The following is an 11,289-nucleotide window of genomic DNA, read 5'->3' as shown; positions in this document are numbered from 1 at the left end:
CTTTATTTTGGTCTTGTAAAGCACTTTGTAACTGTCTTAAAATATGTTATATAAATATCATTAAATAAAAGTGGTTTAAAATGTTTGATCTTGCAAGAGCTACCTGCTTTAAGACTTAGAAAGGGTGTCAATCTCCCTAAATATAGTAATCCTCAATGTTAATATTCCAGGGAACCTGTGGACTCATGGCAACTGGAACGAGTATCTGAATTTTCATAAACATTACTTATGCAGCTCGATTTGGGTGACCATCTTGGAGGGACGGGCTCCACTACAGAGGCCACAAGGTTGGGTCTCGTGATTCTGCCCTGCTATCGCTTACACCAACTGTTGCCTGGACTTAAGATAAGTAAAAGCTGTTGGCTTACTGTACTTGATAATTGCTCAGGACTTCAAGTGAAATGTAAAATACGAGTTGTACTTGTCTAGCATGTGGGGGATTTGGACTATGTAGATGCCAACAGTGTTAATGGTAGAACTGCAGCTTTTGGATTTATTATTCAGCAGATTTTATGCATTTAAATTCAGTGTCACACATTGGAAACCCCTTATCAACATACAAGCAAAAACCGCAAATCAGAGGTGGAAAAATTGGCAGGAAGATCATTTATTGATATGTGCAACCATCCTCAAAACTTTTCCATCAATTCATTCTAGCCTGATGAAGCAATAAATATGGCAGGTATAAAATCGTGGCAGCATTTGATGTTGCCAGGTTAATAATTTATGTATAGAAAAGTTTTAGCAGTCTGCTAAATAAGCTGCCAGGTATAAACAGTTAAGGCAAGCCGATCTTCCTTGAGCAGGCTGAATATATGCTCTTAGCCGATCATTTGACCTGCAACACAAAAAACAGTTGTTTAGAATCACATTGGTTTGCACATTGAAAACCCATTCATAACATGAAGATATATTGATAGGCCATGTACCTTTGTTGATCACAGACTTTCCTGGATGTGGTTCAGGATGTCTCCGTAGACAAAGTTGTACAATTGTTCCTTCGACTTAGTTCCGTCTAGCTGCACTGTAATAATATAAGATTTACATCAAGTTCATGGAGCTAAATATTATTCCATCAGGACGTCTCTGTTACAGGTGAATAATGACATAATAAGCAGGTACACATTACACATAAGATTAGATTTATTTTATTAATACCAAGATGGGGAAATTTAGGTGCTACAGCAGCAGAAAGAATTGAAAGAAAAATAAGAGTAGATGACAGAATTAAAACAACCATACAAGCACTAAATCCAACAGCATCAAAGTACAGTCGTACAATATTATTAATGATAGCAATAAATATCACTAATATTAATATAGTAAAAGTAGCAGTGTGTGAGACCAGCCTTAAAGTTATGCAGTTCCAGAATGGGGGGGGGGGTAAGTCATAAGTATTACAACACAATACTGAAAAGGACTGTAAATAACTTACCAACATCAACTTCTGACTCCTCCATGATGTTCTTGTGTTTCAAATACATGGGCCAGACATGGCCATCAAACAGACCGGGCGGGTCTGGCACCGTGTAGTTCCTGTAGCTGTTGGGAACAACAAAGACTAGATAAGATAGATATAAGGCGAGACACCGCTGACTTTCCTTCAACAGCCTCTAGTACAAACAGCGTTTCAACAACAACACACTTACCACCTCCTCTTTTTGCATTCTTCGTATGGAATGGAAATGAAATAACGTTGGTTCAGTACGTCGATCAAAGGTCTGCAAGAATGAGGTACAAATCAGTCTGACATATTAACTAGCCTCTCATCCCTTCATGTGAAAAAGCAAATTCAAATGCATCTCTTTACCCGTAGGTGTAAAGCAGGAAGCCTTCCACAATAAGGATGTGAGTCTCCTCCTCCTTACGGTCAGCCTCAGGAAGTATCTCGGTATCCAGGTTGTTGTTAATGCCATGCGATTTCTCAAACTTCACTGGGTTCTCCATCCAACCATAAATTGTACTCATCATGGCGTCCATGTCCAGAGCAGTAATGACTGAGATATAGGGAAAGGAAGGATAGAGAGGAGAGCACAAACAAATAGAGGGTAAGAAATGTGAAAAATGCCAACTGACGTCAACGGCGTTTAGGCCGTCTTGGATACAAAGCATGCAGAGTCCATACATAAAGGCGCCATATTACACACACACATACATACACATACATACACGAAACCCGTCCATAAAGACCCAGGCTTACCATCATACTGCTTATAGCCATCTTCACCAACTTCAATCTGATCTTGGGGCTGAAACATACATGGATAAGATGTACCCAGGTACATTCCACTAAAACTACACTCAGCCAAATGGAAGCCGTTGATAGGGATGCGAGTACTTTGTCACTCTTATGCAAGATACCATGTGTTTTTTTTTAACACTTAATACATATAATGTGAGTGTATCAAGCATTATAGCAGGTTTTAACACTTCACCATCTCAAGTTCTTGTCATCGGGAAAGACCATTTGCAAATTCATAGACAAGATTTATTTAGGAACTCACCTTGAAGAAGTCATCCTGATGTACCACACAACAGTTGGGCAAGTTCTTGATGAGCCTGTTGGTGAGGGTGGTTTTCCCTCCATTAGTTACCCTGCATGGGACAAGGAGATACCAGTCAGCAATGTTTAAACCCAGGGCTGGATGACTACGCCTATCGCAAAGGCAACCACTCGGCAAGGTTACGTAATCACTTTAACAATATGCATCTGTGCATTCACAATTACAAGATGACAAAGACATAACAGATTTCGTGCAGACAAAACCTATAGTAATAGTAATGTTGCGAAGATACCATACAAAACCTTACACAAGATTTTGTATGGTATCTTCCACATGATATTTTGACAGATATTTAATAAAATTTTAAAAATATACATTTTTTTGCACAGTCCAATGTGTTTAAATCAGTAAAATTAAAAGCGTATCGATAATTAGTCGATGACACGACCACCCTGTCCACGTGCGAGGCTGAGGGCCTACAAGGCATCGCCGCCCATTCATTGCACTCACCCGCCAATGCCGATGATGTACTTCATATTTCGGGAAAACTCAGAAAAAGGTCACGGAGAAAAATCGTATGAATAAAAACCAGAACCGGTCACTTCACTTCGGAGCACAGTGATCAGACGGAAGAAAGCTTAAAAAGAGAAGGTTGCAGGAAACGTCAACTACTTGATTCCTCCATTGCAGTGAGCGGTGTGAATGCAGAACGATCTCGCTCCGTCGCAGTCTTTCCACCAAGAGAGAGCCGTGAGACTGGTCTCCTTCAACACATACTGGAGCCTAGGATCTGATTGGCTATATAAAGCACTTTGCTCTACGGAAGCAACGCCCGGAAAACCAATCACGGGATGCTACGTCATCAACGCCCCCGCTCTAACCGCCCACGTACTTCTTTTTTAATGGAAGAAATTATAGATCCAAGGGAAATTGCACTGGCTGCGAACTTGTCTTGTTTTTTCTTCTTAGCTAATAGGGTATTGCCCGCCCTGCCTTTTTTCCCTCCCAAAATAAGTTCGGTTTTAATTGTGCTGTATTTTCAGAGAACATTGTCAGCCGTGGGTCGTTGTGTTAACCTATTGTAACACCGATGTGTAAATTGCAACAGTTCTCACACGTTGTGGTATGTGCCGCATGTTTCAAGGGCACTCAAAATGCCTTATATGTTTGTAATCTTTTTAAAGCTAAGACAAGACAAGATGAAACCTTTATATATGTCCGAGGAGAAATAAGTTGTCATTGCAGCCTTGAGAGAGTCAGCAGTTAACAGAAAAGGAACAAATAGAAATGGGTAAGAATAAAACGTTCTTCAAAAACAAAGTAGGCTATATGCAACCCATTATGATCCGTAAGTAGTAATATATGTACAAAATGTTTGGGAAATAATGACAAGTGTGAAAAATGTAAACATACACATATGTTTATTGATACCCGTTTTAACACACAACAACACAACTCAGTACATGGATATTGATCCACTCAGTAGAGAAAAGACAAAACTGAGAACAATAACAGCCACAAGGATGGCATGACAGCACAAGCACAGGCCACAGGCACAACAGTAATTAAGTCATCAGTGACAACAAGGGGTCTGATGCCAATTCTAAACCAAATCCAAGCCAACCTGGCACAAGACCCCAACAGGATCTTAAATGATGACTTGACCCATACTGACCCATCCACCCCCTCGATCAATTAATCAGCATGTAATCTTATGATAATTTACAAGATAAGGCTGCCAGAACTAACCATTTGCTTAGAGTATCTGACCTGCTGATTAGCTAAAGAATGTGCATCTGTTGTCAAGTTGGTATAGTATTTTTTCCAGCCCATGGTTGACCTCTCTCTGTTTTGTTTAGAGATTTCCCCGACCACTGCCATGACACAGTTTCCTGAGGTTACTCCAAAATATCACTTACGCTGCATTTTACACCCTGGAGAACCTCAACTATGTAGAGGAAACTGCCAAGAAATTCAGTTCTAACTTGTCAGATTTCTATATGTAGACTGGATCACTCTTGTCTTGTTCTCTGCCAATTATGTGTCTTGAGACTTTTTTTAAAAAATCTCTTTGAGTCTATAAAGACACTACCCCTGAGTGAAAAGCATAGGATGGAATTTGATTTATGACAGCAAAAACAACAACAAAGGTCATCCTACGATTGACATGCTTTTCTCTCTACCCATTTTATTCCAATGTGGTAGTGTGAACGTATTTTTAATTAAAGTGTAATATTGTAGCCTGGTTAATCACATTTTTGTGTTACCTGTGGGGGACTTCGTAAACTCTGTGGTATATGCATTTTAGTTGTTCTTGCACATATTCTTATGTAGTATACGGTTAAACCCTTTTGCCACTATGTTATCTCAAGGCTCTGGAGGAGACAAGATGTGAAAAGCTGAATCTGCCATACAGCCCATATTACCACACTGTTAGATGTCACATAAAATTGAGATAGTACACTGCCTACATTCCTTGGTACACTGTGTCCTTTGTGTGCTACGCTGTATTTTAAATTTCCCTTCGCCTTCAGTAATCCCATTTGTGTCATCCTACATTCTTCACTTTTAATGTGATTTTCATTTCCTTGGCTCAAGATACTTTGTTTTTGCATGTGGGCAGTTCTTTCACAACAATTCTAGGAAATTGAGGTAATATGGACCGGTATTTAAATTTAAGTTTGCAGAAGGTAAGATGCAAAGGTTATCTTTTTTTCAGTGGCATTAGCACATAAACCCAGAATAAAATGTACCCACATCCCAGGTTTCAAATCTAGAAATACGGCCTGTTTTGATGTGTCGTTGCATCCTGCATCTTGTGGCTGCTAAAATCCAGCAACTTTAGCTTTTGGGGACTAACTAAGAAAAAGTGGTTTACATTAGAAAGTTCTGCGGTCAATAAAACGTAGACACGGTACATTTTGTTCTTCTCTCAGTCATTCATTTGGTGTATCCTCAACACTCGTCTGCCACCTGCTGGTAGTTGTTGAATTTTCATTTGAACGATTAAGGAACGACTGGGCCACGATCCTGTTGGTTCTCTATCAGTTATGGGGTTCAGTATGAAGGTATTTTTTGTGTCTTTTTAATGCAATCATGTAAGGATGCTGAAACTGTTATACATCAGTTATACAACTCAACTTTATGCTCTCTATCCTCTCTCTCTCTTACCCTCCCTGAGTTCATTCCTTCCCTCTTTCTCTTTTGACACACACACGTACACGCAAGCAGACGAACACACAGACACGTCATCCTGTGATTTCACAGTTATCTTGTCAAAGGTTGCTCAAACTAATGATGTACCATGTAGAATTTTTAAAACGACACTGGTTTACTGATGGCATTTCATCTTTCTTTTGCCCCCTCTATTGGTTGAAAGCGTGTATTGCATTATTTCGGGTGCATGTACACTCAATGGCCACTTTATTAGGTACACCTTGCTAGTACCGGGTTGGACCCCCTTTTGCCTTCAGAACTGCCTTAATCCTTCGTGGCATAGATTCAACAAGGTACTGGAAACATTCCTCAGAGAGTTTGGTCCATATTGACATGATAGCATCACGCAGTTGCTGCAGATTTGTCGGCTGCACATCCATGATGCGAATCTCCCGGTCCACCACATCCCAAAGGTGCTCTATTGGATTGAGATCTGGTGACTGTGGAGGCCATTTGAGTACAGTGAACTCATTGTCATGTTCAAGAAACCAGCCTGAGATGATTCGAGCTTTATGACATGGCGCGTTATCCTGCTGGAAGTAGCCATCAGAAGATGGGAACACTGTGGTCATAAAGGGATGGACATGGTCAGCAACAATACTCAGGTAGGCTGTGGTGTTGACACGATGCTCAATTGGTACTAAGGGGCCCAAAGTGTGCCAAGAAAATATCCCCCACACCATTACACCACCACCAGCAGCCTGAACCGTTGATACAAGGCAGGATGGATCCATGCCTTCATGTTGTTGACGCCAAATTCTGACCCTACCATCCGAATGTCGCAGCAGAAATCGAGACTCATCAGACCAGGCAACGTTTTTCCAATCTTCTATTGTCCAATTTTGGTGAGCCTGTGTGAATTGTAGCCTCAGTTTCCTGTTCTTAGCTGACAGGAGTGGCACCCGGTGTGGTCTTCTGCTGCTGTAGCCCATCTGCCTCAAGGTTCGACGTGTTGTGCGTTCAGAGATGCTCTTCTGCATACCTCGGTTGTAATGAGTGGTTATTTGAGTTACTGTTGCCTTTCTGTCAGCTCGAACCAGTCTGGCCATTCTCTGACCTCTGGCATCAACAAGGCATTTTCGCCCACAGAACTGCCGCTCACTGGATATTTTCTCTTTTTCGGACCATTCTCTGTAAACCCTAGAGATGGTTGTGCGTGAAAATCCCAGTAGATCAGCAGTTTCTGAAATACTCAGACCAGCCGGTCTGGCACCAACAACCATGCCACGTTCAAAGTCACTTAAATCACCTTTCTTCCCCATTCTGATGCTCGGTTTGAACTGCAGCAGATCGTCTTGACCACGTCTACATGCCTAAATGCATTGAGTTGCTGCCATGTGATTGGCTGATTAGAAATTTGCGTTAACGAGCAGTTGGACGGGCGTGCCTAATAAAGTGGCCGGTGAGTGTACTTTGGAATCCATTGGCAGTCTAGTGTATTGAATTGTATGCTGTGTCTGTGTTGAAAATTGGTAGAGACACGGACCCTCTGCACACGTTTAAAAAGGCAAGGCAAGTTATTTGTTATACAAAAATAACTTATATTCCCAAAATCATTCCAATAATTCATCACCGACTACATTGGTGTCGAATTAACTGAGGTATATTGGTATGCAGTACAAATGTTTGTTGTGTCTGAGACACTGCTTTCGACAGGTTCTGTCAAGGAGGTGGTTCTTGTGTTGTACAAAAGTAGTTTACAGAAACAATACAGCAGATAGATACAATGAGGTATATAGTCAATGATTAAAAAAATATTACCGTAAACCAGTCACTTTTTTGTAATTTCATCATATATAGAATTACATGAAGATGCAGTGAGTGATGGAAGTGTAAAATATCCAGAAGACTAAATGATAATAAAAAAGGTATAATAATCCTCGAGGAGGACCTGTAGCTGTGGTTACAGCACACTGTCAGTAATTTGAACTGTTTTAATATAACAAATGCTTTTCATCTCTAACATCCTTCAAAGAAATGAGCCCTGTGCGAGATGCCCAGACACAGGGGGTCTTTGCTTTGGGTCTGGAATGCTGATGTATGTGAAATCAGTGACTGTTCCTCAGTGTGTTTATGAGGCTCTCAACCTGGCAAAAGACGACATTTTTCATGTCATGACGAAACGTAAGAGCACCGCTTACTGAAAGGAGCAACCACTGTGGAGAAATTCAAAATCCACTCTGCGTTGGTGACACTACTGAGCGATGGGGATCTTTCATTCATTCATCAGTTGACCTATAGCAATACACTCCATGCTTGTGTTGCGGAGGTGGAAAGCCAAAGCTACGGACTCCTGGCTCTGAGGGACCACAGTTTCTACGAGGCCTGGTGACGGGATAGCGAAGACTGCCATCAGCTAGCCAGCCGGCATCACAGTGGTCTAGCCCAGTGAGTTTCCAGGCAGCGTAGAGCTGGCCCACCTTGGCAATCTCAGCTCCATCCTCTTGACATGCCGCCCGAGCCTCAGTTAGGTTCAGCTTGAGATGAAGATAATAGACTTCCCCTGGAGAGGAGTGATATATGAAACCATTTGTAAGACGTTTAATGGGCGAGTCCAAATGCAACAGAAGCTGTCCACACTCAGTTGAGTCCAATGCATGCCACTGTGACCTGTTCTGTTTTTTTATTGACTCCAGTTTCTATTTCGTACACACAGGCACAGATGTGATGGTTATCCCCAATATATGGGCTTTGCATGTATCAAAATGTTTGAGTTTTTTATTCATAATTGCAGCAAAAATATCTAATATGACAGAGAAGAACAAAAAGAGCTTATGCTCTCCTGTTTGGCAAATCCAACATAAAATTATTATCATTATCATTATTATTATTACATCTATCCTAAAAAATCTGGGTGATCATATGTCATAAAAGGTGTATGTATTCAATTTGCAAACAAAAGTCCATAGACCTTTATCACCAACACCTTTTCTTTTTGGTTCAAGTACAAATCAAGTATTCATTCTCTTGTTAGAAGAAGCATGTTAATGGAGTATATTCAGTTGATCATGTATTGCCATAGACTGCAGGCTTTTAAAGGCACGACTAAAAACCGAACCAACGTGGACCAAAAAAAAAACAAAAAAAAAACAAAAACAGAGGCGTCTTATTTTGGATGGTTTATGCAGCTGACGGGCTGCTCACAGCAACGTGACCTGCATCAATAACAAGTAGACTGAGCTTTGCCAAACATTACAATTACTGTCAGGTAACGTAACCTGAGTCAGTTATTCAAGACTTGTCTTACCACGGAGTGAGGAGGAAAAGCAGAACACATCGTAGTAATGAAGGTGGCGGTGCCTTTTGCCATAGGTCCGGACCCCTGGGGCAATGCCGTGCCCCCCACAGGGCATTCTGGGCTGAGTAATTGGGTACTGGACTGTCTCATCAGCCAGCCAGCCTGCATTGCACCAGTCAAGGCCTTCTTTCCAGGCCTGGTAGAGCTGCTCGAAGGTGGCCAGGACGGAGTCCTGCTCCTCACAGGCCTGCTGGGCCCCCTGGAAATTCAGGTGGTAGCGTCCATGAGGTGGCTGGTAGGGAAATACCACACCTGTATGGGATGTCAATTACACATTGTCATGAAATTTATTGTTTTATCAATGTCAGTACAAGTTTCCCACTAGCTCAACCTAAGCTTCTCCTTAAAGAAAACTACAACTCCCATGGTTTCCACACTGAGCCCTCCCCTTCCTCCATGGTAATTGACACACCTTTGCCTGACCCTTTTGTTGTGAACGTATAAATACCAGTGTTGGCGCACAAAAGCTCTCTCTTTCTCCTGTCTCCCTGGCCAGAGGTAAATGTATGTCTTTTCTATCTCTAAATAAACCTTTCTGATCTGTTCATTAAGAAACTGGGCTCTTACTTCTTTTAAAATTCAACCACAACATCCAATATTATTTCAGAATAATGTTCGAAAAAGATTGCTCTCTTTGAAATTTTGATTATTTTTTTATGATTACAACTATTGTAATCTATCACATGATATCATCAGTAGTTACCTTGTAACTCAAGGTCAACCAAAGCGCTCTTATCCTCAAGTCCATCCACAACCTCACAGCGGTAGCGACCTGTATCATTCAGCTTGAGTTCATTCATGACAAGTGTAGCGTCCCCCGGGAAGTCCTGTCTGAGCAGCACACGGCCCCTAACCGACAGACACCCAGACGTTATCTAAAATTGTTAACAACAAACAAGTTGCATGTCTAGATTTGGAATTTAGTACTTCCACTTTTTAACACATAGTGCTATATTTTTGTTTTGTGACAGCTATGATGGAACGTGCAAAAGCCCTCCACTCCAGTCCACTTCATGAACAAATGCCACTAATGATTAAAAAAAAATCCATCATGGATTTTCTTCTTTATCCATCTAATAACCTGAAGTCTCCAAAGCTTCGATTGCGGTACCCAATAGCCACCAGTACGTCAGTCTCATGTCCACCAGTGGCAGGCAGCCAGGACCACTTGACCCGCACCTTCCTGGAGGAGCTCAGCTCAGGCTTGTACCAGTACCTACAAGGCAGGGTGGCATTACCCCCTCGGACAGCATACACAGGATGCTGAGTAGACTCCACATGGAGCTTCACACCGCTAAAATGGACTGGGGGAAGCAGAGAGATTAACCATGGAGTCCCATTCGTAAGCATTGAAAAAAAACCTATCAATTTGTTAAAGTAAGACAATACAAATAGTGTTGACTTACACAATACATAGACAACCATATGTGCCATAGAGTGTCAACAACAATATGCAGGGTTTGTGCGGGCGATTTCACACATTATGTCTGTCCTCTTTGGCTGACAGTGCGTTGGTCATTATAAATCAGCCTGCATATTCTTGGCACTCCATGGCACATACGGTTGTCTTTGTCTGACGCACACTAATTGATGTGAAAATATGACATCATCAAGATACACTTATTGTAGTTACAAGATCATTTATGAGAGAATCTAACATTTTGACCATACAGGTTGAGTGCCTACTCTCTCCATTGCCATTTCCTTCAAGGTAGTTGTGGTAGAAGAATCGGTTGGGGTCTCCAGAGGCAGCCTCGGCCAACCACGAGAGGAGAAGATGAACCCCGAAAATCAGATGAAAGTGAGGATAATTCAGCTTCATCCTGGGTGCTACTCTAATTATAGACGTTTTCTTTCCGTGTCACCGTAAATATCTTGACCCTGTTGCAAGAGATTTGATCAGCTCACCATCCGCAAAAAAAAGAAAAAAGAAAGAAAGAAAAAAAGAAAAAGAAAAGAAAAAACATGATCAAGTTAAGTCAAGTAAATTTAATAATATGGGTCCCATGTCTTTGCAACGTGTGACACACCCTGTCCTAGGAGCTTTGACTCAGATGAGGAAAAACACAGAAAATTGGAATAGCGCTGGAATAATAACATTTTTAACTGATTTCTTTTAAAAAGTGATATTGATATTCACCTGAATCACGTTAAAAAATTAGTCATAAAAAGTATTTCTATTTACATAATCCACGTTATTAGAGATCGTAACAACAACATGCCAGTAGAGGGCAGCATGACGTGATTCGTAATTACTACTACGGATCATTT

The 11,289-nt window shown here is 41.2% G+C and overlaps 2 protein-coding genes across 3 annotated transcripts; both read right to left on the bottom strand.

The window, feature by feature from the left end:
• Window positions 1–591: 591 nt before the first annotated feature.
• mibp2 (muscle-specific beta 1 integrin binding protein 2) lies at window positions 592–3,269 on the bottom strand. 2 transcript variants are annotated; one of them, XM_056278344.1, is made up of 8 exons: window positions 3,015–3,269; window positions 2,505–2,595; window positions 2,201–2,249; window positions 1,811–1,997; window positions 1,650–1,721; window positions 1,436–1,542; window positions 930–1,024; window positions 592–838 (listed from the first exon to the last, which is right to left on the bottom strand). In XM_056278344.1, the coding sequence occupies exons 1-7, from the start codon at window positions 3,038–3,040 to the stop codon at window positions 939–941; spliced, it is 618 nt and encodes a 205-aa protein (XP_056134319.1). In that variant the 5' UTR covers window positions 3,041–3,269; the 3' UTR covers window positions 592–838; window positions 930–938. The 2 variants fall into 2 exon arrangements, with proteins under 2 accessions (XP_056134319.1, XP_056134320.1); XM_056278345.1 differs by lacking the exon at window positions 2,201–2,249 and having other exon boundaries at window positions 3,015–3,063.
• A 4,670-nt stretch (window positions 3,270–7,939) lies between these two features.
• LOC130112003 (hyaluronan and proteoglycan link protein 3-like) lies at window positions 7,940–10,840 on the bottom strand. The gene is made up of 5 exons (XM_056279312.1): window positions 10,705–10,840; window positions 10,100–10,322; window positions 9,722–9,867; window positions 8,968–9,270; window positions 7,940–8,223 (listed from the first exon to the last, which is right to left on the bottom strand). The coding sequence occupies exons 1-5, from the start codon at window positions 10,838–10,840 to the stop codon at window positions 7,940–7,942; spliced, it is 1,092 nt and encodes a 363-aa protein (XP_056135287.1).
• Between the last annotated feature and the right edge of the window lie 449 nt (window positions 10,841–11,289).

The sequence above is a fragment of the Lampris incognitus genome, chromosome 4 (assembly GCF_029633865.1).
Source record: "Lampris incognitus isolate fLamInc1 chromosome 4, fLamInc1.hap2, whole genome shotgun sequence".
Lineage (NCBI taxonomy): Eukaryota > Metazoa > Chordata > Actinopteri > Lampriformes > Lampridae > Lampris > Lampris incognitus.
Note: the sequence above shows the minus strand (reverse complement) of the source record. Positions and strands in the feature narration are given on the sequence as shown.